Source organism: Carassius carassius, chromosome 22, assembly GCF_963082965.1.
Source record: "Carassius carassius chromosome 22, fCarCar2.1, whole genome shotgun sequence".
In the NCBI taxonomy this organism is placed as follows: domain Eukaryota; kingdom Metazoa; phylum Chordata; class Actinopteri; order Cypriniformes; family Cyprinidae; genus Carassius; species Carassius carassius.
The window spans coordinates 30,320,367-30,347,506 of record NC_081776.1 but is presented as its reverse complement, the minus strand read 5'-3'; the positions used below and the strand labels follow the sequence as shown (position 1 = coordinate 30,347,506).

Sequence of the window (27,140 nt, the reverse complement as noted above, 5' to 3'; positions counted from 1 at the left end):
CAAAAGTCTTACTATAAAAATACAACAAAATATTTTCTTATGACCTTACGTGAATTATTGTGACAGAAATGCATTATGAAGCAGAAATGCACCTGCTTTGAAATGCACTTTTACTCAAAACTCACTTTGAACCCCGGTCGAGTATTTGTAATAACTTCCTTTTGCGATCACGGGTGGAATTTGGTCATTTACTATTGTAAAAATATGCTATTTATAGCCTTTTTCATCGCTGCACAAGTTAGGATTTCCGATGTACATTTATTTATTTATTTTTTTTATAAAAATGTCCCAGATCTCAAGAAAATCTCATACCCATCTTTTCTATTGTAATCGCGGGTTTATTATTCGAATATTTCGTATGTACAGAGGTCTATCAGTGTTGTTGTGAGCATAAACCTCTGCTGACGTGACTGAATATAAATGAGAGGTGAATTTCTATTCAAAATGTGACATAATACGGATTTATTATTTTGCACTCCTGACATAAATTACTAAATAACTGTCACTGCAACAATGTTTTATCAAAACATTGGTCAAATATTGAAGCTAGAGTCTTTAAACTTTCAATTGATGCACAGTTTGTCCAGATCAAGTAAGAGAGTGATGTTTAACGTGCTGTGAAAGTGAAACAATAATAAACTGGGGCCGTCGGCGATGCTTGAACACAAAGGGGTTAAAGTATCTTGGAGAGGTGAGGTATCCAAGTCACAACATCTAACTACTGGGGTGCCTCAGGGCTCAGTTCTTGGACCACTTCTCTTCTCTGTCTACATGGCATCATTAGGTTCTGTCATTCAGAAACATGGCTTTTCATACCACTGCTATGCTGATGATACTCAACTCTACCTCTCATTCCATCCTGATGATCCGACGGTAGCTATTTGCATCTCAGCTTGTCTAACAGACATTTCTTGCTGGATGATGGACCATCACCTTCAACTCAACCTTGCCAAGACAGAACTGCTTGTGATTCCAGCAACCCATCGTTTCATCACAATTTCACCATCAAGATAGGCATATCAACCATAATTCCTTCAAAAACAGCTAGAAGCCTTGGAGTTATGATTGATGATCAGCTGACTTTCTCAGACCACATTGCTAAAACTGTCCGATCCTGCAGATTTGCTTTATTCAACATCAAGAAGATCAAGCCCTTTCTTTCTGAACATGCTGCACAACTCCTTGTTCAAGCTCTTGTTCTGTCCAGGCTGGACTATTGCAATGCCCTCTTGGCAGGTCTTCCAGCCAGTTTTATCAAACCTTTACAATTAATCCACAACGCGGCAGCAAGATTCATTTTTAATGAGCCAAAAAGAAAACATGTCACACCTTTATCAATTTGCACTGGCTTCCAATAGCTGCTCGCATAAAATTCAAGGCATTGATGTTTGCCTACGAAACTACCACTGGCACCCATTTACCTAAATTTGTTACTTTAGACTTAGGTGCCCTCTAGAAGCTTGAGTTCTGCAAGTGAACGTCGCTTGATTGTGCCATCCCAAAGAAACACAAAGTCACTTTTACGGACTTTTAAATTAAATGTTCCCTCCTGGTGGAATGTCCTCCCCAACTCAATCCGACTCCTTAGCCATCTTCAAGAATCATCTTAAAACCCATCTCTGCCATCTTTATTTTACCCTCTAACTTTAACACTCACTATTCTAATTCTATTCTTAAAAATACCTTTCTAATCTTTTTGTATTCTATTTTCTTTTCATTTATTATACAATTGTATATGTGTGTGTGTGTGTGTAAAGACCTCTAACACTAGCTTGCTCTATTCTTTTTTTAATTCTATCTGTTTTCTTTTTATTTATTATATTATTTAAAATCCCATGCTACGTGTACTGTTAACCTAACTGAGACTTGTTATAGCACTTATATATTATTGCTCTTTTTGTTGTTTTTGATTGCTTCCACTGTCCTCATTTGTAAGTCGCTTTGGATAAAAGCGTCTGCTAAATGAATAAATGTAAATGTGTGTGTGTGTGTGTGTGTGTGTGTGTGAGTATGAGAGAGAGAGTGTTGTTGTGTGTGAGAGAAAGAGAGAGAGTGTGTGTGAGATTTTTTTTAGATTTTAACTTCTTTATTTATACAAATAAGATTTATCTACAAGATATAATACAAAAATTTAAATAACATAACAAAAGTTATGAGTGATTTCATAAAAACATTTAGCTCAAACCAATTCAGCCGCACAACATATTGTCTACAATAGGGCACAACACATCTTTATAACGCAAGATGAAAATTAATTCCTCTACATTATTTATAGAAATCTAAAAATCTAAATTGACTTTCAATCTGGCTTTCATTATTCTGACAAAGAAAATGCTTGCATCACAATCAAGAGCAAACCGTTATCATCAATCTGCGTATAAATAACACGACTTTACACTTTCTAGTTGCGTGTAATGCATACGCCAAATGCCAATTTTGTGTGCATATGATATGCCAATCCTTCACATTAATTTCGGTGGGGAGCAGATGCGTCCAAATAGCACGCATCATCTTCAGCGGCAGTGACGTCACGAGCGAGGCTCGTCCAGTTCACCTGATGCTCGTACACCTTCAAACAGGTAAGCAAGGGTAACAATCTTTTTTTTTCTTCTTCTTTTTGTGATGATATCACGTGGTTAACCGTATTGTTTTAATTATTTCAGTATTTCTGGATCACGTTAGATGGGGTCGTGTGTTTAAAGGGCAGCGTATGCTCACATTATGGGACAGTGGGCTGCTCAGCTAGCCTACCATTGTCATTAGCCTAAGCTAACCTCTACTGTATATAGACTTGTTGCAGTTTTAAATAAGTAATGATGTGACATGGGTCTTCAGCTTTTAGACATGACTGATGCAAGCACAACAAATCACCCAACCCAATATCGCGTGATAATCATGATCGTGTAAAAAGTCAACACATTTAGCATATTTTTACAATAGTAGCCAAACTGTTGCTCGACCACGTCATGTGTAGCCAATACACAGTAACTACAACATATTTGCCATGCTTTTCCTACTGTAATCGTAGTTACAGTCAACAAAGAGCATGTTGTAGTAGTAATAATTCATACAATATTATACAATTATATTGTACAAGCGTACTTGTACAAAATTCTACAACTTTTACTCCTACTGCTGTTATTGGCCATTACCACAGCTCCCATCAGATTGTGCCCATTGTAAGAGTGTTTATATCATGAAGTTTAAATTAAGTCCATTGTATTCTTTATTATTCTTTACAAATTGGTGCTGTCTCTTCCTGTTTCAACAGTACATGATATATGTCCACACCTCATAGTCTGCCTTTCTTTCTATGGTGATTTTACTGAACACATCTGTCTTAGAAGCAAGAGAATGGAAATGCTAGTTTAAGTTTTCAAGTGCTACAAATCAGATCTTCAATGAAATTGGGCAAATCAGATCACTTAAAGCTGTTCACACAAAGACCAATAACTATAATGAGAAGTAATTTAGCATCCACACAAACAGACAATACTGTTCTCTTAAATCTCTTAAATGTTCCTCTTATTCTGTTAAATTTATACACAAAATTCTGCCTTTCTCTGCCTTTTTCACTTCATCTTTATCCTGTACTCCCTCACTCACACATGCTCTGTTGTAAGGTAGAAACTGTGAGTTTGCATGATGGCATTTTCTCAGACGCTGAATCTGATGTGTACAGATGAACTCAGGAGCCTGCAAGAGTTGCCAGGGAACTTGAGCTTGAAGTATATAATTATAACTGCTTAATTTATATTTTTAAACAACAATAATAATTAAACATGGGGTCAATAAATATTTTCTTGTTTTACAGCTGAAGACCAGAAACGCAAAGAAAATCAGTCAAACCAGTCCTAAAGAAATGAGGAATGAACATGGACTTCTTGTGTCCCAAAAGAAAAGACAGAAAGGTGAAAAGTTTCACATTTCCATTTGTGTGTCTGAATTCAATGCAGTTATGTGTGGTACAACATTGATGTTGATCTCTCAAAAGACTTCTCAAGTCAGCAGTAATAGTTTTTCACATATGCATCTTTTTATAGCTCCAAGAATGAGCAAATCAGCTGTGCATCATCTCTGTGATTTGGGAAGGAAATGACTGAATATGGTGAGTACTAACACCTGCACCTGTATTCACCAACACTATTTCTCTAGAATAGTTATTGCTGTTATTGCTGACTTATTGTTTTGTCTGTTTGTTTGAATTAAGATGAAGCCAGTGGATGAAGATATCAGTTCAATGGCCACCGAGTGCAGCACTGCTACCTGAACCCATCAGTTATCTGCTGTGAAGACTGCATTCACAAACCACTCTACTGCGACAGCTCAGATGTTACGGACCGTAAAAGTAAACATCACAGCTAAACAACGAGATCTAGTTGTGGGGGGATTCTTTTATCCCCAACAAGAATCAATGTTAAGTCCAGTGCAACAATTATAAATAAAAATACTATATATTGTTTATTGATTTACCATTCCCTAAATACATGTTTTGTCCCTCCAGGACATCTACACCAGGTGGAGTGTGAGGAGGACCGTCAGAGACTCCAGCCACCCGACCCATGGATTGCTCTCACCCTTACCATCAGGCAGACGTTATCACAGAACCTACACCAGCAGACAGTGAGACAAGTTCCTTTCACAGGCAATCAGACTGAACTGAACTCATACCAGTAAAACCATACACACCCCACCAACCTCATATGCCCTGCACTCTTATCAGTTACGCTGACTGGACTCAATATTATTATGCACCCTGACATTCTGTTTGCACTAATTCATACCGTGCTGCACTGCAGAGATGTATGTGTACTGTGATTATTATTGTTTTCAATTCATGCTCTCTGTATAGCATAATTTTTTAACATATATTGTTCTCTACCTGTATTGAGACCCTTATATATGTGTGTTGCATATATATTCAGAATTTTTATTTCATATATATTCATTAATTAATTCATTTGCCATCCATACTGTCACGCTGCAGTCTGCACCCAAGACTTTCACCACCTGTATACTTGTGTTCATTGTATTGTGACAATAAAGCAATTTGATTTAAATTAGTTACATGTCTTTTGTTCATCAGTTGTGCTGTTGGGTGCTGCATAACAACTGCAAAAAAAATGTATGACATGGAAGATTATGATATGTCCAGGACATGGACAAGCAAGAAGAGGAAGAAAACCAGGAGAGCTCTGGAAACTTGATGTGATTCTTTGGTGCTCAAGACATTTCACCATGCATGCATTTAGATGGCTTCATCTGATTAGAAAAACATGGTTTTAACATAACCCATTTTTTATATTGTTAAAAATGTATATCATTTGTCTTAATACACTACTTTAGTTGTCTTTATGTTGTATCCTCCAGTAAAGTACTGCACATGGTGTTGGATAATAAAGTATGGTTAATATTCTATATTAAGAATGGTGTTTGGTAAATACACCATTTAATTTAGGAAACAATAGACATAATGTGTTTTAATTAAGAAATGAACATTTGGTTGCATTAATAACATTCAGTTAGATGAAGGGCAGGCTGAAAGCTGCATCAGAAGATACTGCATGGAATATAATGCTGCAGGAATTTCATGCACAACTGAAGGTGATGTACAAGGGAAAGATCAACATGAATCAAGTACTGTATAATAAGCAAGATGAGCATGCACATTAGATTAGATTAGATTCAACTTTATTGTCATTATGCAGAGTACAAGTACAGAGCTAATGAAATACAGTTAGCATCTAACCAGAAGTGCAAGAATATAGTGTTTTATATACATAAAAGTGCAGAGTAAGTGAAGCTATGATATACAGAATGTACAGTGGAGTTGCTATATACAGTATTGAGCAGAGTATATACAGAATATAAATAGAAATGCAATGTAGGGATTGTATATACATTATGAACAGCAGCATTGTGAGAACAGTGATAATAAATACAGTTGGATGAGTGTGTAAAAGTATTGTTAAACAATGTATTACAGTATATACAGAATAACAGTAGTGCAATTATGTTTTTATAGAAATAGTTTACTGTGCTTTGTACAGTAACAGCTTTAGACAGTTTACAGTAATAGCTAGAACAGTGTGCAGTCTGTGCAAAATATGATTAGTGCAAATGCATGTGTGTAAAGTACTGTGAGCAGTGCAGTAAAAGAGCAGGTGCAGGTTAGATTGGTGGGGTGGCGTTCAGAAGTGTCACAGCCTCGGGGAAGAAGCTCTTCTTGAGTCTACTAGTGCGAGAGCGTAGACTCCTGTAACGCCTGCCGGATGGAAGGAGGGTGAAAAGTCCATGGTTAGGGTGAGAGGCATCCTTAATGATGTTCCTTGCCCTGGCCAGACAGAGCTTGTGATAAATGTTCTCGATGGATGTTAACTGGGTGCCGGTGATCCGTTGAGCAGTTTTCACCACCCGCTGGAGTGCTTTGCGGTCAGATGCGGAGCAATTGCTGTACCATACTGAGATGCAGTTCGTGAGTATGCTCTCAATGGTACAGCGGTAGAATTCAGCAAGGATCCTGGAACTCAGGTGAACTTTCTTAAGGCTCCGTAGTAAGAAGTAAAGGCGCTGCTGTGCCTTTTTGACCAGTGTGGAGGTGTTATGGGACCAGGTGAGGTCATCAGAGATGTGGATGCCATTACTGATGTTTAGTACCCGAGGAGGACGAATATTAGGAGTATTTTACACAGAGACACAAATTAGCTCTTAATATTATGATTCTTTGCATTGCATGAATTGTATGGCGTTTGCACCATAAATTACACACTCTCTGTACCTTGTCTTACTGAATGACACATTGACATTGTGTGAAAGTACAATGAAGTGTCACAGTATGTATTGGTTGTTTAAATTGGTGTCTTTGTTTACTGTCAACACTGTATTCTTGCACCTGATGTAATTAAATATTTGGAGCCCATTCCAAATAGGCACTGATGTATATTTTTGTGGTTCTATTCTTATTCTAAGATAAACATGACTTACAACTTACATATTTGCAAGTTGTTGAAAAGACAATCTTAAAAATATGACTCAGCACAGTCTGTTGTCCATGATGAGAAAGGGTATGTGTATGTTTTACTGCCCTTCCATCCCCAGGGGCCCAGTAGAGTCCCCTAGAAGAGCAAACAAAATGTACATTTCAAATGCCTGTAAATCAAAGTCTGATTATAGTGTCAAAGAAAAATTTGGCAGGACAACTACTTATGCTATGCTAATTAAATAATGTTGGACAGAGTTTTCAAACATATATGGAAAGGTGGTATAAAGGTGTTTAAAAAAGTGCACTAAGTAAAATATCAAATTTCAGCCTGCCTCTTAAATATGTCATTAATGTTTACACAATGAACATGTTTAGATGACCCTTTGTTAAAAAAAGATTGCATTTTCCCTTATTTTATTGTTAAACATTTCAAACTACATTACCCATAATCCCTTGCCATTCTATTGATTGAACGCGAAAATAATTGGCGCTGGTATTTGTAGTTTATTGGAGATGTGCTTAGGGTTAGGGTTACGATCTCGGTAAAGAGGTAATTTCTCATGACATAGCAACACTGCATTGTTAACTGAAGGTGTTACTGACGTAATAATTACAGCCAAATGGACTTTACAACATTAAGCGCTTTTTAATTTGGGTTAAAAGATAGTCCAATCACAGCGAGTTCTGCGAGAGCCAAGGGAACTTCAAAGCCAATGGCAACCCAGTTGAGCAGAGGCGTCACACTTACTTGTACATATATGGTCATTTATGCCGGGAGCTTCCGGGTTCCTGTGGTGAATGGACAGAAGCTGTATTTAACCTGATGCAGCAAGAAATTTGTTGATTTAAAGATGTTTTTTTGTTTTGTTTTTCAACGAAGGCATAATGATTCCCATTGTATTGAATAGGCTACATTGTTTACACTAATATTAATGTACAATACTTAATCTCAAAGTTTGCATATTCTGTGTGAAAAATATATGTCAAAATGTTTCATTTGCTTATAAAAAACACCTCTGAAGATTATTTAAACACAGTATTTTTCTACTATTCAATTTTCCTTCTGTAATATTTACAATGTATTTATAGTGTAATAAAGTTAAACAATTTATCACTTCTACGTTTCCTGGAAATGGACCCTAAAAACTTGCCATTCTTAGATCTACCAGTTGAACTATAGGAATAGAAAAAAAAAAAAGAAAAAAAATGAATCACTCATTGTCTAGTCATTTTATAGTGTTTATTGATATGTCAAACTTTTCCCAGATAAACATAGTGCCCAGAACAGTCTCTTTCCACTTTATTCACTATGAAAATGAACAACAACAAAAAAACAGTTGATTATAAAAACAAATTTTGCAAAGAGGTAATTAAGCGAAAACAAACAAAATTGCAACAGAAACCCCCTTCAAAAAACATAAGTTTAATATTCAAAAATGAAAAGAGAATTTGTTTACAGAAATGTAAAGAGGCCAAAGAATAATCAAGGCAACAGTTGAAAATATATTATTTTCTTCCCTTTATCAAACAAATAGGCAAAAATTATTAAGAACAATGCTTCAATATTTTACAATTATCACCTTTAAAAATATAAATCCTTGATTGCTTCTACTGTGAAGAAATGCAAAACAAATAAATGGTTAATAATAATAATAATAATTATTATTATTATTATGTATGCATGCATGTATGTATGTATGTATGTATATGTATGTATATATCTGGAAGCTTTTGAATGGGCTGATATTGTGAAGAGCTGATGAAGAATGATTAAGTAATCTGTGAGAAATCCTGCAAGAAGAAACAAAGTTAATTTATCACATGATGAACAACAAAAACATTGACAACAACAAATGGCAGAATAAAACATACTATAACTGCAGTGTTCATAACAGTAAACAGAAAAGTATTGTCTGTTGGTGTGGATGCTAAATTACTTCTCATTATAGTTATTGGTCTTTGTGTGAACAGCTTTAAGTGATCTGATTTGCCCAATTTCATTGAAGATCTGATTTGTAGCACTTGAAAAGTTAAACTAGCATTTCCATTCTCTTGCTTCTAAGACAGATGTGTTCAGTAAAATCACCATAGAAAGAAAGGCAGACTATGAGGTGTGGACATATATCATGTACTGTTGAAACAGGAAGAGACAGCACCAATTTGTAAAGAATAATAAAGAATACAATGGACTTAATTTAAACTTCATGATATAAACACTCTTACAATGGGCACAATCTGATGGGAGCTGTGGTAATGGCCAATAACAGCAGTAGGAGTAAAAGTTGTAGAATTTTGTACAAGTACGCTTGTACAATATAATTGTATAATATTGTATGAATTATTACTACTACAACATGCTCTTTGTTGAGTGTTCTTCCTGATGGGCTATGTGAACCAAATTTTAAGAAACATCAAATGCTGAGAAAAATGTATCTGCAGTAAGGTTCAGTCAAGGTGTTCAGACGCACAGACGTACCATTGGAAGTGTTTGCCTTTCAGCTTTTGGTCCTCTTCATAAATGCACAAGATGGTCAAATTCAAATCTCATGACAGGCCTTCCTGAAATATAAACATGCTGAGACAGTGAGTTAAAATGATCTGTGACCAAAATATTTGATTAACACATAATATAAGGATGCTTTCATTAAAGCAAATCAGTTATAACTAAAAGTCTTCAACATTACCTGTGAAGGGTTGATCCTTTGAAGGACTTGTTCAGCCCCCTTGACAGCTTCTTCAATATCAGCATTGGGAGCGTGGAGTTGAAGTTCCCTGTTAATTCTAGCAGAGAGAGAGAGAGAGAGAGAGAGCGAGAGAGAGAGCGAGAGAGATTTTACAAGAGATGGCTTCTTTAAAGATCTGCTGGATTACAGGTTCTTGTGGAGTATGTAATCCGACGTAACTGCAAGACAGAAAAAACACTGAATTACAATTACTTCACAAAAAAGGTATTAAAGGCATGGCAAACTTAGGGGTTGCTGTGTTTTACAAATAGTGTAGAGTAAAAACACAGTTACTGTGGTAAAATCCTAGTAAGTGTTGTGGTTATTGTGTGTTAGTTAATACAAATACCAGAGTAAAACTACGGTTAACGTGGTAAACCCATAGTAAATGTTGTGGTTATTGTGCGTTAGTTAACACAAATACCAGAGTAAAACTACGGTTAACGTTGTAAACCCATAGTAAATGTTGTGGTTATTGTGCGCTAGTTAATACAAATACCAGAGTAAAACTACGGCTAACGTAGTGAATCCATAGTAAATGTTTGGTTATTGTGCGTTAGTAACTACAAATACCACAGTAAAACTATGGTTACTATGGTAAACCTATAGTAAATGTTGTGGTAATTGTGCGTTAGTAACTACAAATACCACAGTAAAACTATGGTTACAGTAGGAGGGGCATGGTAAATATGTTGTAGTTACTGTGTATTGGCTACACATGACGTGGTCGAGCAAGAGTTTGGCTACTATTGTAAAAATATGCTAAATGTGTGGACTTTTTACACGATCATGATTATCACGCGATATTGGGTTGGGTGATTTGTTGTGCTTGCATCAGACATGTCTAAAAACTGAAGACCTATGTCACATCATTATTTATTTAAAACTGCAACAAGTCTATATACAGTAGAGGTTAGCTTAGGCTAATGACAATGGTAGGCTAGCTGAGCAGCCCACTGTCCCATAATTTGAGCATAAACTACCCTTTAAACACACGACCCCATCTAACGTGATCCAGAAATACTGAAATAATTAAAACAATACGGTTAACCACGTGATATCATCACAAAAAGAAGAAGAAAAAAAAAGATCGTTACCCTTGCTTACCTGTTTGAAGGTGTACGAGCATCAGGTGAACTGGACGAGCCTCGCTCGTGACGTCACTGCCGCTGAAGATGATGTGTGCTATTTGGACGCATCTGCTCCCCACCGAAATTAATGTGAAGGATTGGCGTATCATATGCACACAAAATTGGCATTTGGCGTATGCATTACACGCAACTAGAAAGTGTAAAGTCGTGTTATTTATACGCAGATTGATGAGAACGGGTTGTCAAGAGACTCATCTACCTTATTTCTCCTGATAATATAAATAGCCAGTTTTGCTTGACCTAAAACAAAATTTAAAAAGCTGACATTTCTGTCTGCATTTTTTTTACAGTATCTATATCCAAGAATAAACATCTCTTTAATAAACACCTATCCAAACATTATGAACAATTGTTGCAACATTGTAAAAAAATTACACAGTCTGCTACACTCAGAAAAACAATGAAACATGGTTTCCCTTTACAATATTCATCACATAAGGAGAGTTCAGTCTGTGTGAGTTCACATTTCCAATTATTGAGCAAATGATTTACAATCCTAATAGATCATACTCCTATATGAGAGGCCAGTTTTGCTGCGTTAGACAAGTTTGGCCAAGTCAAATCAAAAACATGCTTCAAAGTAACAATCTCCGCTTAAAATGAAATGTTGTGCCATAAAAGACCCAGCTAAGAACTCTATGTTGAATTGTCTCCCATACTGCGCTGGCTCTTTCAACAACCAAAAAAAGTGATTAATTGCTTATCCTCGATTTCTGTAACATCCTCCACACAGTAAACAACCCATAGTTTGTGAGTCTTCAGTTCCAATAAAAACAACGGCTGAGCTAGGCCCAAATTGCCAACGTCATTAAATATAGTATGGGCTAAGGGTCCCCAGACAAGATATTTTGGTCCAAACAAAAGTCGTTGTTTGAATTGGAGTATGAAAGTAGCACCTCTATTAGCGAGATGAATGACCTTGACCTCCTTCTTCCTTTGGCAGAAACAAAAGACATTGTGGGACCCAATGTAAATGATCCTCAAAAAAAATTACTAAAACTGCTTGTGTTTTTGCCAATTGCTGTGACATACACACATCAGGCGATGCCACGACATAGAAGACACTAGGTTGACACTAATACACGACTCTTAAAAGACATGTGGTAACGTCCACTTCCATTTTTTGAGACGTCCTTCAATTTTTTTAAAAACATTGTCCCAATTTTTACACACAAATGAATTGTCTCCTAAAAACACACCACTATACTTACAACCCGAATTCCGGAAAAGTTGGGACGTTTTTTTAAATTTTAATAAAATGAAAACTAAAAGACTTTCAAATCACATGAGCCAATATTGTATTAACAATAGAACATAGATAACATAGCAAATGTTTAAACTGAGAAAGTTTACAATTTTATGCACAAAATGAGCTCATTTCAATTTTGATTTCTGCTACAGGTCTCAAAATAGTTGGGACGGGGCATGTTTACCATGGTGTAGCATCTCCTTTTCTTTTCAAAACAGTTTGAAGACGTCTGGCCATTGAGGCTATGAGTTGCTGGAGTTTTGCTGTTGGAATTTGGTCCCATTCTTGCCTTATATAGATTTCCAGCTGCTGAAGAGTTCGTGGTCGTCTTTGACGTATTTTTCGTTTAATGATGCGCCAAATGTTCTCTATAGGTGAAAGATCTGGACTGCAGGCAGGCCAGGTTAGCACCCGGACTCTTCTACGACGAAGCCATGCTGTTGTTATAGCTGCAGTATGTGGTTTTGCATTGTCCTGGTGAAATAAACAAGGCATTCCCTGAAATAAACGTTGTTTGGAGGGAAGCATATGTTGCTCTAAAACCTTTATATACCTTTCAGCATTCACAGAGCCTTCCAAAACATGCAAGCTGCCCATACCGTATGCACTTATGCACCCCCATACCATCAGAGATGCTGGCTTTTGAACTGAACGCTGATAACATGCTGGAAGGTCTCCCTCCTCTTTAGCCCGGAGGACACGGCGTCCGTGATTTCCAACAAGAATGTCAAATTTGGACTCGTCTGACCATAAAACACTATTCCACTTTGAAATAGTCCATTTTAAATGAGCCTTGGCCCACAGGACACGACGGCGCTTCTGGACCATGTTCACATATGGCTTCCTTTTTGCATGATAGATGCTTTAGTTGGCATCTGCTGATGGCACGGCGGATTGTGTTTACCGACAGTGGTTTCTGAAAGTATTCCTGGGCCCATTTAGTAATGTCATTGACACAATCATGCCGATGAGTGATGCAGTGTCGTCTGAGAGCCTGAAGACCACGGGCATCCAATAAAGGTCTCCGGCCTTGTCCCTTACGCACAGAGATTTCTCCAGTTTCTCTGAATCTTTTGATGATGTTATGCACTGTAGATGATGAGATTTGCAAAGCCTTTGCAATTTGACGTTGAGGAACATTGTTTTTAAAGTTTTCCACAATTTTTTTACGCAGTCTTTCACAGATTGGAGAGCCTCTGCCCATCTTTACTTCTGAGAGACTCTGCTTCTCTAAGACAAAGCTTTTATAGCTAATCATGTTACAGACCTGATATCAATTAACTTAATTAATCACTAGATGTTCTCCCAGCTGAATCTTTTCAAAACTGCTTGCTTTTTTAGCCATTTGTTGCCCCCGTGCCAACTTTTTTGAGACCTGTAGCAGGCATTAAATTTTAAATGAGCTAATTAAGTGGATAAAAGTGTAAAATTTCTCAGTTTTAACATTTGCTACGTTATCTATGTTCTATTGTGAATAAAATATTGGCTCATGTGATTTGAAATTCCTTTAGTTTTAATTTTATTAAAATTTAAAAAACGTCCCAACTTTTCCGGAATTCGGGTTGTAAAACCACCCCCAACCCAAGATAACACATTAGGCAAGACATTCTTTTTAACTAACTCAATACCAAATGCTATGGCTTCGTTTTTGCCCAAGTTGATTTTTACAGATGACGAAACACTGAAATCATTTATACATTCCACAAGAACATTATTGTTATCTTGATTCTTGACAGAACTAACCACATCATCAGCATAGGCAGTTCATTTAAAAACTGAATTGCAGCCCTGTAATATAAATTAAATTATTTTATATTTATTAAATAATTACATTAATATATTTATTATTATTTTTATTTTATAATGTCATAAACTCTCCTGAAACTTATGACAGTCTTGAGAGGAATCGATTATATTCATGATACAAACATCAATTCAGATCTGATCTCAAGTTCATTTCTCATCATGTTTTATTATTTATGCATAAAAACTATGGAGAAAAATATATGACATGTACTTTTCACAAACATGATTCATGAGGAGCTTTTCAATTAAAAGTAAACTTTGATAGTAATAATACAAATGATTGATATGACACTGCAATAAAAACACAAATGTAGATACACACACACTCACTCTCTCTCTTTCTCTCTCTCACACACACACACACACACACACACACACACACGTATACTTATTTATCTAAATGGGGACATTTCATAGGTGAAATGGTTTTTATACTGTTCAAACTGCATATTCTATCGCCCTACACCTAAACCTTCCCCTTATAGAAAACTATCTAGATTTTTTTTACAAAAAATTACGTTATTTTTATATGCAATTCAAGACAAGGCAAGTTTATTTATATAGCATATTTTGTACACAATGGTAATTTAAAGTGCTTGACACAAAATAAAGTAATCATGAGAAATAAATATAAAACAAGGAATTTTAAAACTTTTAAAATCATTTAAACATTGATTTAAAATGAATTTAAGACAGTTAAAATAGAATAAGATTTTACCTAAAATACAGTGAATACATAAAATACAGTGCAATCCGTTTGGACATCGCACAGTGCTCATTCAAAAATGCACAGCTAAACAGTTGAGTGTTGAATCTATATTTAAAAGTGTCTAATGTTTAAGCACATCTGATCTCTTCTGGAAGCTGATTTCAACTGCAGGCAGCATAATAACTAAAAGCAAATTCCCCTTGTTTTGTGTGAACCTTGGTATTTCTAACTGACTCCCCTTATGAAAATTAACCATGGTTTTACTACAAATAAAACCAAAAAACCATGGTTACTATAGTTAAACCATGGTAACCACAAATTAACCATGGTTTTGCTATATTAACCATAGTTTAACCATGGTATTTGTAGTGAATCTGTGGTTATACAAATGGTAGTCAACACGCCAAAAAAACATGGGTTACTACAGTTTTACTATAATAAAACCATGGTTATTTTTCGTATTATTTACCCTAATAATGTGAGTGGTCTGTTAGGTTTATATTCAGTGAGCGTATCTGCATAATTTGCCCCCAAAATATGGTTGGTAGACACATACACATGTAGTGTTTCCATGTTTTGTGGGGACATTCCATAAATGTGATGGTTTTTATACTGTACAAACTGTATATTCTATTCATTTCCCCTAACATCACAGAAAACTTTCTGCTACCTTAATTTTCAAGAAACATAATTTTGTTGGATTTACAAGCTTGTTTCCTCACGGGGACCTCACAAATGTCCCCACGAGGTCAAAATTTACTGGTATTCCTATCTTTGTGTGGGCATTTGGTCCCCACAATGTGATAATTACCAGGCCACAAACACCCTGCCCCAACCACACACAATCAGATCTTACTGTCTATATGAGGATTTATGACACAATTATTCCTACTGTTATTTCAGTGACAGAAGTTCAGCTGCAGTATTAATGTCATGAATAAACATGTTACATCTCACTGTTACTGATTTATCATACAGCTCAAAGCATTATGGGTAGAATCTCTCGTCTCTTTTCGGATTCATGAACAGTTTCACTGATGATCCATAATAAACATAAAACCCATGATAAAGCGGCTGAGTGAATTTGGTCTGGACTTTGTGGATGAGGCTCATTGTGTCAGAGACACTGTAGAAGGACAAAGTTCCTGCATCGTGATCCACAAGCACTCCTATCCTCCTGCTAATGGACTTCACAGGAACAACAGTATCTATGTTATTGTGTCTGAATGAGTAACTATCAGGAGAGCAGAACAAACTCCAGGACTGATCATTATATCCAAACCAACACTCATTACCCCATCCCTTCCTACTGATTGTCTTATATGACACTGATATAAACACAAGTCCACTCCACTCAATCTCCCAATAACAGCGTCCACACACACTCTCTCTACACAACACCTGAGGATACTCGTCAAATCTGTCTGGATGATCAGGATATGGCTGTTTCTTTCTCACACATGTCACCTTTCTGTTCTCTTCAGACAGAATAAGATCAGCGTTTGCTGTGTTTGGATCCACTGTGAGAAAACAGAACCCTGAACACAAGAACAGAGACATTTAGAATGACAACAATCACTACAGCTTTGTGTGTCTTTGTGTGTGTGTGTGTGTATGTGCTTAGACATACATTTCTGTAGTCCTGCTGTAATCCTGGATTCTCCTCCATGATCCACACTAGAAAACACACACAGAGTTACATTTAGTCAGTGAACGAATTGCTGTTACTATGCAGTTACTCTACAAGGTACTCAGGGTGGTTGTGGTTGCTAGAGTACATGGGGTGGTTGCTAGTTGGGCCAGTAAAGTCACAATACAATACGCAAACCCCGATATAGGACTGCACCGAATTTCACCTCAGCAGAATTCAGTAAAACAGCTATTGATTAAACACTACGGACTGACATTATGAAAAGCCTCCAGAACTGTATAATATCAGTAATGGTGCAGATTTCACTCAGAACTCAGAAGCTTCAGAAGCGATGCAGGTGTTTTGTAGTTGGATGTAAATGTGAACATAAGAGTCTTAATTATCTCCTGACATCACAGTCACTGAGGAGGCAGTGGATTAGTTTAGTTTTTGATGGTAACACCACAGAATACACACAAAACAAAAAACTGATCAGTGGGGTGAGTGGTAGCTCATTATCATTTAAAGAAACAGCTTGCTGTGAACAGAGATGTTTGTGACAAGGTAAAAGGGTATTGTATTATATAACCATTGAGGCTGTTTTGTTCCTTTATTTACAATTCGTCAATATTTGCAACATAAGTTAACATTTTGAATATGTTTGTTTCTACCTTTTATGGAAACTATAGGGAGGAGGCTGCTATTTTTAATGTTTTTTTTTACTGTTTGCTCCAGTTTTGTGGAGAGTTAGGGGGTGAGTTAAAGTACTGTTTTGATGTTAATTTGTCTGATCAGCTTAGTAAAGATTTTATTCCTCAGACTAGAGTTCTTTAAATTCTAAATATTGTTACATCCACTAAAACTCTAGACCCTTATAGATATACCCAGAGACCCTGAAAAGTTTAAACAATGAAAACTAAAACCTCTTCCTGCTAGACGTACTTGAATTTATTCAGTGAGCAGTTTGGACCTTCCAGTTTTTCAGAGAGCAGCTTGACTCCTGAATCTCCGGGGTGATTATAGCTTAGATCCAGCTCTCTCAAGCATGAGGAGCTTAAAGTCAGAGCTGAAGACATGTAACAACATCCCTCCTCTGTCACCATACAGCCAGACAAACTACAAAAACATACAGCATCAGTCCAAACACATTTTTTGTTTGTTTGTTTTGTTCTGTGGATCACATTATGTGTTATTTCCTTTTTGTATTGAACCAATTATTCAATAAAAAAAGTATAATGCATATTTGTTGTCATTCTGGTCTTTTCAGTCGGGTTAAATGTGTAATATTCAAGAAGACAGAACAGACTTTCTGAATATGTGCAATAAGCTTGTTTTTGTAGTGAAAACCTTATTATAGAAAAACAGATGATGCTAACCCTGAAACAACATACAGAACTAACAAATATTGCTACAAGTGTGATTGCATTATTTAATAATTGATTTAATAGTGTTCCTCGTCTGGTTGACAATGTCTTTTATTAACATTTCTGATTCCTGCCATATGCACATAAACTGACTGTCATCACATATGAGCTACTACTATTGTAGAAACCAAATTTTCTGTAAAGTTGCTTTGCAATGATTTGTATTGTAAAAAGCACTATACAAATAAACTTGAATTTAATTGAAATATTTTATGTTAAAGTTGACTGAGTAATGCACTGAAGAGGTAGAAGCATAGAAACATATGCTATTCACAGTAGCCTCATTCATACTAATGTGCTCATATGAGGACTTCCTCAGAGTTCATAATTACTTCTCAGTCATTTGACTGGTCAAAGGTGAGTTTCCCAAAACATTGTTAGCCAACTATGGATGCAAGTTCTGTCGTTACCAACATAGTCCAATGATTTGGTGTTTCCCGAAACCATAGTTTAAAGAAGACATTCACAAACTGCACTGCAAACTTCAGGGTTATCGACCCTATGCCCTGTTCCTTTCAAAGATTTCACCATCCATTTTGAGTGATTTGGAAGAGTTAAAGTTGTGCTGCTTAGATCTTACCTAATTCGCCAATATTTTTATTACAAATTCAGAACTATATTGCAGTCACCCTTGCAATTATTATCCCTGCAAAAGTCCCTCTGAAAGCATTAATCATGCTGTTTGGAACACAGTCTTCATTTCATTTGTGCGAAAAAAAAGGTGAGTTTATCAAGTGAGTATCTTTGTTAAAACATCCGTTATGACTTTAGGATACTGTTTCTTAATAACTGAATTACTAATAAGGAATTATTGAATAACTAACAAGTAATTATTCATTAACACACACTACTGTTGACCTGTTAGCCTGCACCAGAACGCGGGCATCCTCAACGCCCCTAAACTCGCATGTGTCAGTGTTTATGAATAGATTAAATGAAACGGGACAAATTTAATCTTGACAAACTATATATCTTTATAAAGATCTATGCCTCTAGCATCGATGACAGATTGCTGTTTTTCAATGGAAAGCTTATAAAGCTGTATTTGCTACATTTGTGTAAGAAGTACACATCAAAACATGAGCAATGGAAATGCTGTACATACCAGGTTCGTCATAATAAAGAGTCATAATCACATCCACAGCTATAAAACCCAGTTTAAGGGTCCACTGAACAACATCTCATGGAGAACGTTTGGTCCAATGAAGCAATAATGTTGTAATATGGATCATAATTCCTTTGTTTATGTTTCAGTTTTTCAGCTACAAAAAGTTCAGCTTTTTTTTTTTATGTAAAAATGTAAAATCATTTTCTAACTGTTTTAAAATCATTTTAAATAAGTCATTTTTTTAAATAATTTTACAGGTTTTAAAATTGATTGTTTTATTCTTGTTATTTTTCTTCATTATTATTTTACTTTCTTTTATATTAAGCACTTTGAATTACCATTGTGTACGAAATGTGCTATATAAATAAACTTGCCTTGCCTATTTGAATTCTGGTGCTCTCTCATGACGGCTCGTGACGTGCTCTGCTGTGACGCACCTGTCAGCTGATGGAGGCGGAACTTATAGCAATTGCCTTTTTCTTTTCTTTTTCAACAGTTTTTATATATGTGAGAGTGTGTTTTATGTTGAATGTGAATGTATCTGCTTGATTACCATCTATTTGAGTGGAATTCAGTGCAAATCATCTCACTATTACTGTATGATCACAGCTATCTAAGTGAAAGCGTCTATATGAATAGAGAAGTGGATTATGTACCTTATGACGCATTTGTGTTAGTAACATCTGTATAAGTGGCCATCAGCACTTATCTGCATTGTAATTCATTGTAAATGCTGCATTTCTAGCAATCTCAGGATCTTCTGTAATTGGCTTACAAAGTTAGTGTGACGAGTGGGGCGGGGCCGAGGGACATGGGAGCGAGGCCGGTGGAGTGATTGGAGATGAGCTACACCTGTTTGACCCGCCGGTCTCGAGGCCCACGGAGGAGATGGAAGGATATAAAACTGCTGGAGCAAGTTGCCGGGGACGGGCGGTGGAGTCTGCGCCGTTCGCCAGGTGGCCAGGCACCACGGAGGAGATCACCCAGCTGGTGGAGGGCCGAGCAGCGGTGCGTCTGGGAACCGGATTTTTTTTTTTCTCCTCTCTCCCCTCTCTCGTCTCTGTCGCTCCTCCTTCCATCTCCTTTTCTCTCGCCTCGCCTGTCCTATCCCCAGGTTCCCGCAGGTCTCCGTGAGCGGTCCCCCCCGGAGGGAGGGGGGGGAGGGAGTAGAGCGCAGTCTCGGGAGTACCCCCCGGCCTGCGAGGGGCGATGGGGGTATGTGACGAGTGGGGCGGGGCTGAGGGACATGGGAGCGAGGCCGGTGGAGTGATTGCAGATGAGCTACACCTGTTCGACCTGCCGGTCTCGAGGCCCACGGAGGAGATGGAAGGATATAAAACTGGAGCGATGACAGTGAAGGACGAGAGAGGACCAGGCCTGGGCTTTTAGTTGTGTTTTGATTTTTATTTGAGCGCACCAGTCGTCCGTGAGGGGCTGGTGCACTGTTTTGTGTTTATTTTGAAATTAAGGTTTCACGTTGATTGTACGCCGGTTCCCGCCTCCTTCTTCCGAAGATTACAAAGGATTATTTCATTACAGTGGTGCCGAAGCCCGGGAGAAGGAGGGACGCGCTGCTGAAGATCCCTCGCCGCTGTGGTGAATCCGAGCAGGCGAGGAGTGTGCCGCCATGGACGCTCGAGGCGGTGGGCTGGAGCAAGTTGCCGGGGACGGGCGGAGGAGTCTGCGCCGTTCGCCAGGAGGACGGAGCCTGCTGCCATCCACTGGAACGGGGAGGAGCAGGGAACGGGGGACTCCTGCCGGCTGCCCAAAACCGGAGGAGCCGTCGCCATCCACCGGGCGGCGGAGGAGTGTCGTGCCGTCCGCCGAGGGCCGTCCAGTGCCACCGCCAGGCACCGCGGAGGAGATCACCCAGCTGGTGGAGGGCCGAGCAGCGGTGCGTCTGGGAACCGGATTTTTTTTTTTTCTCCTCTCTCCCCTCTCTCGTCTCTGTCGCTCCTCCTTCCATCTCCTTTTCTCTCGCCTCGCCTGTCCTATCCCCAGGTTCCCGCAGGTCTCCGTGAGCGGTCCCCCCTGGAGGGAGGGGGGGGAGGGAGTAGAGCGCAGTCTCGGGAGTACCCCCCGGCCTGCGAGGGGCGATGGGGGTATGTGACGAGTGGGGCGGGGCTGAGGGACATGGGAGCGAGGCCGGTGGAGTGATTGCAGATGAGCTACACCTGTTCGACCTGCCGGTCTCGAGGCCCACGGAGGAGATGGAAGGATATAAAACTGGAGCGATGACAGTGAAGGACGAGAGAGGACCAGGCCTGGGCTTTTAGTTGTGTTTTGATTTTTATTTGAGCGCACCAGTCGTCCATGAGGGGCTGGTGCACTGTTTTGTGTTTATTTTGAAATTAAGGTTTCACGTTGATTGTACGCCGGTTCCCGCCTCCTTCTTCCAAAGATTACAAAGGATTATTTCATTACAGTTAGATTTTTTTAGTTTTCCTATTATTCTTATATTTCTTACTCAAATTATTCTTATTGTATTTTTTTAGTGCTCAAATAAATCCCTTATATGATGTTTACATTTCTGTCTAATGTTTTATAATTGACAAAAACTATGCAGTGGCATGTTTAATGACTAAATAGTTTGTAGAAGCCATCAATACAGTTGGTAAATATTCCTACAAGGGTTCTAGACATAGTCTCACCAAAAATTTGTAGGAGCCTCATTTTTATGATATCTTATTCAGATTTTAAATAGAAATTCGTGAAGACGTGACTTTCAACCCATTATTTTTCTAGATTGCTACAGGACTGATATAATTTTTATATCAAATTATATGGTAAATAAATTCAAGGCACTTCAGTGTCTATAACTTAATATTTTCGAGCATTATCAAATCTGGTTGATAAAAAGTAAAGTCTTTCCAAAGACACCAAAATTATGTTTGTAACTGTTACAAGGTAGAAGGGGCAGACACACGGATGCAGGTTATGTGTTTATTTTGAACAACCAGATGAGTGATCAGTCGTGAAGGGTATGGTGAATAGCGATCCAGGTAGAGTAGTCTTTGAAGCTCAGAATGGGGTGGAGAAGACTCAGGTGCACACACACAGGAGACGAGGAACTGTGAGGAAGACTGGAGAGGAGTGTAAGGGAACAGGTAACTGTGATGGAGTCCTAGAGGTAAGCACAGTTTTAGCATCTTGGTGCAAATGATACCGGACAGTGACTGAGAGTGAGAGTGGTGCTTAAGTGCTGGATGTAATTGCCGGCAGAAAAATAAATAAATGAAAAATAAATTAAATAAGATTATGCATTTAGCAGACACTTTTAGCCAAAGCGACTTACATTGCATTCAGGCTAACAATTTTCTCCTAACATGCGTTCCCTGGGATTCGAACCGCCAACCTTGCGCTTGCTAATGCAATGCTCTATCACTTGAGCTACAGTAACACCTGTAGGTGGAGGTGGAGTCTGGCGTGTCGGGCAGTAACACACTGAAGTAGGAAACTGTTACAATTTTAAGTTAGGTAGAGCACTTTGGGCTCTTAATCCCATAATGGGGGGGGGGGTCAGGTTAACAGCTTAACTACTGAGGAAAATGGATGAACTAATCAGAATGTAATAAAATCAATTAATAATATATTATGTCATATTTCCTGAAGAACTACTATTAATTATCAACTAGTTAAGTTTTAAGAAAAATAACAATGAAATGACTACTACTGAACTGTTATATAATAAAATTTTATAAAATAATACTCCGGTAAAATTTTAAGCAGTGTAGGGTATCAGACCTGAATCAGACAATTAAAGATTCGATTAGGAGCATGGTTGAAACATGAGGAGCCGAATTCCACAGAAAGGCTCAAGACAACAGTGTAGCATGTAAAGCGTTTAGCGTGTCACACTAGTATAATGTTCAAAATGGGCCAACTGATCAGAAGAAAGGTGTGACTACTGGAGAGAGGAAGGTAACATAGCAGGTGAGTGAATAACCAACACTGAGCTTTTTAACAGTGTAAAGACTGATTTTATATTAGAAAATGTTTTTCTCTTTTTTTATTTGAATAGATGAATCACGTATGATCACAATTTGACAAAGTGTAAAATTAATTACAATGTTTCCTCTTATTACTCTGTAATTGCCTTCCCCTTTAATTTGTTTTGCTTGGCGTAACCACTAGATGGCGAAATATGCTTATTGCATATAAGGGAGAGGAAACAAGGCAAGAGTATTTTCACGTTTTTTCTTGAGCTAACAAGCTTGAGAAAATGGTTTAAGCTTTAAGCTTTAGTATCCCTTTGGCAAGCAGAGTGATGTACGTTAGTTTATTTTCTATGTATTTCTTTGGTACCATTTGTTGATTAATTTGAACAATATTAAATGTGTAGTGAATGTTTGTTTTTATTGTGAATGTTGATTGAGTTTATTTTGCTTTGATATTTATGTTTTGTTTTTTTGTTTTCTTTGTAGTTTTACGGTGCCACCATGCTGTGATACAATTGTTATGGTGCTATGAAGTTAATGTGTAAACATAGTGTTGTGATGCATGAAGAACATTTGCAACAAAGAATTGAGACAACGATCACTTCAACAATTAAGTTTATTGCATCTTAAAATAAATTAAAGGCACCAGTCCAAAACTCTCTGTTTCTTTTCTATGAAGCTGAAGGGCCGCTACATACTCTTTGGAACTTTCTAGGTAGTTGGAATCAGCAGGTTGAACAGTCCAACTCAGTTGAAACAATTGAATACAACAATTAAATAATAAAAAAAATCTTTAAATAGAAAATATTCTAATAGAATATTCGAATAGTTTGTATTTTACCCAAAAGAAATGAAATAAAATCAAACGTAACTTAATAATACTCTCAAACAAAATGTTCCAATCAATAATTCAAATACTCAGATAAACACTCAATATGACTCAATGTACAGAATGTGATTCAGTAAATTATCTTGCAAATCAGATATATCACTTTTTCCCTTTGAAAATCAATAGCTTTTCAGCTGTGTAAATACTATATGAATACTCAAGAATCAGTGAATTGGTTCAATAACCAGAGTCTATGAACTAAATTATTCAGTTCAAAGAACTGTTTATTATTTTGAAACAGTTTGAGTTCAAAATGTATGTATGTATGTATGTGAATCCAGATAATTTTTTTTTTTAAATAACAGTTCTCAATGAGTCCAGGTCCCGTTTAGCCAAAAGCAAATAAGGAAATGATTCTCCTACCAGTTTGGTGGCTCAAAAACACAGTTCAGCAGAGAAAACGTTTCCATGGGATACTCGCCGTATACAAAGTGCACCTCATGCTTCCAGCATGAATCAAAAAACTTGTCACAGAAGGACTCAAATCTCACAAAAAAAAACCCAGCCTTGTAAATAATAATTCATTACATTTATATAGCGCTTTTCTAGGCACTCAAAGCGCTTACATAGACAGGGGGTATCTCCTCATCCACCACCAGTGTGCAGCATCCACTTGGATGATGCGACGGCAGCCATAGTGCGCCAGAACGCCCACCAGACACCAGCTTACTGGTGGAGAGGAGACAGAGTGATGAAGCCAATCAGCGTATGGGGATTGTTAGGAGGCCATGATGGTCAGAGGCCAATGGGTGAATTTAGCCAGGATGCCGAGGTCACACCTCTACTCTTTTCGAAAGACTTCCTGGGATTTTTAATGACCACAGAGAGTCAGGACCTCAGTTTAACGTCTCATCCGAAGGACGGTGCTTGTTGACAGTATAGTGTCCCCATCACTACACTGGGGCACTAGGACCCACACAGACCACAGGGTGAGCACCCCCTGCTGGCCTCACTAGCACCTCTTCCAGCAGCAACCTAGTTTTCTCAGGAGGTCTCCCATTCAGGTACTGACCAGGCTCAGCCCTGCTTAGCTTCAGTGGGAAACCGGTCTTGGGCTACAGGGTGATATGGCTGCCGGCAATAGATGCCGGCAATAGATGCCGGCAATAGATGCCGGTTGTAGAAACACAAGGCAGAACAATAATTAATCTTTAATTCAAACAATTTAATCATCAAATCACAAGTGTGCACTTCAGATAACACATTAACTCAACACTTTAATACTTATTGAACACATTGACACTTGAATACCATACTTTATGATACTTCGTTAGCTCATTAGCATTTTTACATGTGTTTGAATTTTAATTCACCAAGGAAAGGAATTTTTATATTTCTAAATAAGGAAGTTCAAATGTGGCACTCTGATGCTCTGTGCGTCTGCATCGCCCTCTATTTCACAAATCTCATCCGCTTCTTAATCCGACGACAGCTACTTTATGTTATAGCATCAGCTAAGAAATTCTGGTTTTCTGTTGGATCCAATCACTCTCATTTCTAAATGGATTATTTAATGTGGAGGGGGTTAAAGATCACTCCGTGCAGCTGCCTTGTCTCACTCTCTTTCTCCTCTCTCGGAAAATCTAGAACTTTCTCTCATGCGTTTAGACAGCGGCAGGTAGGCAGAGCTTACTCAGTTCACTGCTATTACGAGCTCATCATACAAAGACCTCATCACTCTGACACAGTTAATGATCAAATTACTTATACTTTCTTTTCTTAATTTTTTTCTTAGCTTTTTTCTTCACTAACTGCCTGGGTTACCCGGGTTACAATGGGATATTGTAAATCAAATCCTAGAGCCACAAGTCAGAAGCAAGCCCACTAACTAGCAGCTTGAACCGCTTTCAACATTAAAACAAAAGAACAATTATTGACAATTTCAATTCAGAGAGGATACTGTCAAATTTGGGGCAAGTAATCAAGATTGATGGTTGAAGAGATGCACAGCATGACCATCACATGTGAATCCATGATAATAATCACAATCAAAAGCTCTTTGGATTGACCCAACCCCCCCCCCCCCACCTAGAAGAAGAACACCAGACTGAAATTCCTTTTAATGAGATCTTTTAACCTCTGGTCTCCAAAGAATGTATTTATGTTAAAGAATGGCAGAGAAACATTTATTTACAAATGTAGATGCACCAAAATGAACTCAAAAAGACTTACAAATGGATATCAAATGGAGTCAAGTGGCGCCGATACAGGATGGCTGCCTCCGTGACGTGCTCTGCAGTTGTTTTTGTGTTTTTGTTAGTTTGTCCTGTCTTTAGTTACATTCCTGCAATCAGTTTTACCAGGGACGAATTGCTGGATATTCGGCAACACACATCTCCCGATATTTCACCGGTTTTCGACTATTCTGATGTTTTGCTGGACATTCTTGTCGGTGGAGCGGCTGCGCTGATCACACGCTTCAAGAGGATGCGCAGACGGGGAAAAAGAGCTGGCGCGCTCGTGAGACTCAGAAAACGCGGATTTCGAACGCCGTTGCCTAGCATCCATCTGGCAAATCTACGCTCTCTACCCAACAAAACGGACGAACTGCTTCTGCTCTCTCGGACAAATAAAGATTTCTCTCACTCTGCTACTCTGTGTTTCACGGAAACTTGGCTGAATGACACCATAACGGACAGCGCTCCATCTGCCGGACTTTCAGCTGTTTAGAGCGGATCGCGACGCAGAATCAACGGGGGAAATCGCGCGGCGGCGGGACATGCTTTTACATCAATGAACGGAGGTGTACAGATGTAACTGTGTTAAAGAAGACGTGCTGCTCAAATCTCGAAACGCTCTTCATTAACTGCAAGCCGTTCTATTCGCCGCGGGAGTTTCATTCGTTCGTTCTGGTTAGTGTTTACATCCCTCCTCAAGCGCACGTGAGCTCAGCTTTACAGAAACTCGCAAACAGATCACAGAGACAGAACAACAACACCCAGACTCTGTTTTAATCATTCTTGGGGACTTTAATAAAGCCAATCTCTCACGTGAACTGCCAAAATACAGACAGCATGTTACTTGTCCCACAAGAGACAGTAATATATTGGATCACTGTTACACAACAATAAAGGATGCATTTCACTCTGTTCCACGAGCAGCTTTGGGACGTTCTGATCACCTTCTGGTTCATCTTATACCGACCTACAGGCAGAAACTAAAATCAGCTAAACCTGTATTAAGGACTGTAAAAAGATGGACTAATGAAGCAGAGCAGGATTTACAATCTTGTTTTGACCTCACTGATTGGAGTGTTTTTGAAGCTGCTGCCACCGATCTGGATGAACTCACAGAGACCGTAACATCATATATCAGTTTCTGTGAGGATATGTGTATCCCTACCAAGACTCAACTAAATTACAACAATGACAAACCGTGGTTCACTGCAAAACTCAGACAGCTCCGTCAGGCCAAAGAAGATGCTTACAGGAAGGGGGACAATGTCTTGTATAAACAGGCTAAATACACACTGGAAAAGGAGATCAAAGTGGCAAAGAGGAATTATTCTGAAAAATAAGGACTCAGTTCACT

The 27,140-nt window shown here is 38.1% G+C and overlaps 1 protein-coding gene and 2 long non-coding RNA genes across 5 annotated transcripts; 1 reads left to right on the top strand and 2 right to left on the bottom strand.

Annotated features, from left to right (window-relative positions):
* The first annotated feature begins 3,058 nt into the window (after positions 1–3,058).
* LOC132098503 (uncharacterized) lies at positions 3,059–5,060 on the top strand. Of its 2 annotated transcripts, none has more exons than XR_009422948.1 (5): positions 3,059–3,728; positions 3,815–3,911; positions 4,044–4,108; positions 4,211–4,416; positions 4,505–5,060. It is a non-coding gene; the product is annotated as an uncharacterized LOC132098503 (long non-coding RNA). The 2 variants fall into 2 exon arrangements; XR_009422949.1 differs by having other exon boundaries at positions 3,063–3,728; positions 4,211–4,348.
* Positions 5,061–8,699: 3,639 nt separating this feature from the next.
* Positions 8,700–11,038, bottom strand: LOC132099205 (uncharacterized). Of its 2 annotated transcripts, none has more exons than XR_009423055.1 (4): positions 10,803–11,038; positions 9,667–9,884; positions 9,459–9,541; positions 8,700–8,773 (listed from the first exon to the last, which is right to left on the bottom strand). It is a non-coding gene; the product is annotated as an uncharacterized LOC132099205 (long non-coding RNA). The 2 variants fall into 2 exon arrangements; XR_009423056.1 differs by having other exon boundaries at positions 10,813–11,038.
* A 4,262-nt stretch (positions 11,039–15,300) lies between these two features.
* LOC132099199 (stonustoxin subunit beta-like) lies at positions 15,301–17,371 on the bottom strand. The gene is made up of 3 exons (XM_059505651.1): positions 17,193–17,371; positions 16,251–16,297; positions 15,301–16,158 (listed from the first exon to the last, which is right to left on the bottom strand). Exons 1-3 carry the CDS (start codon positions 17,351–17,353, stop codon positions 15,608–15,610), a joined length of 759 nt encoding a protein of 252 aa, XP_059361634.1. The 5' UTR covers positions 17,354–17,371; the 3' UTR covers positions 15,301–15,607.
* Between the last annotated feature and the right edge of the window lie 9,769 nt (positions 17,372–27,140).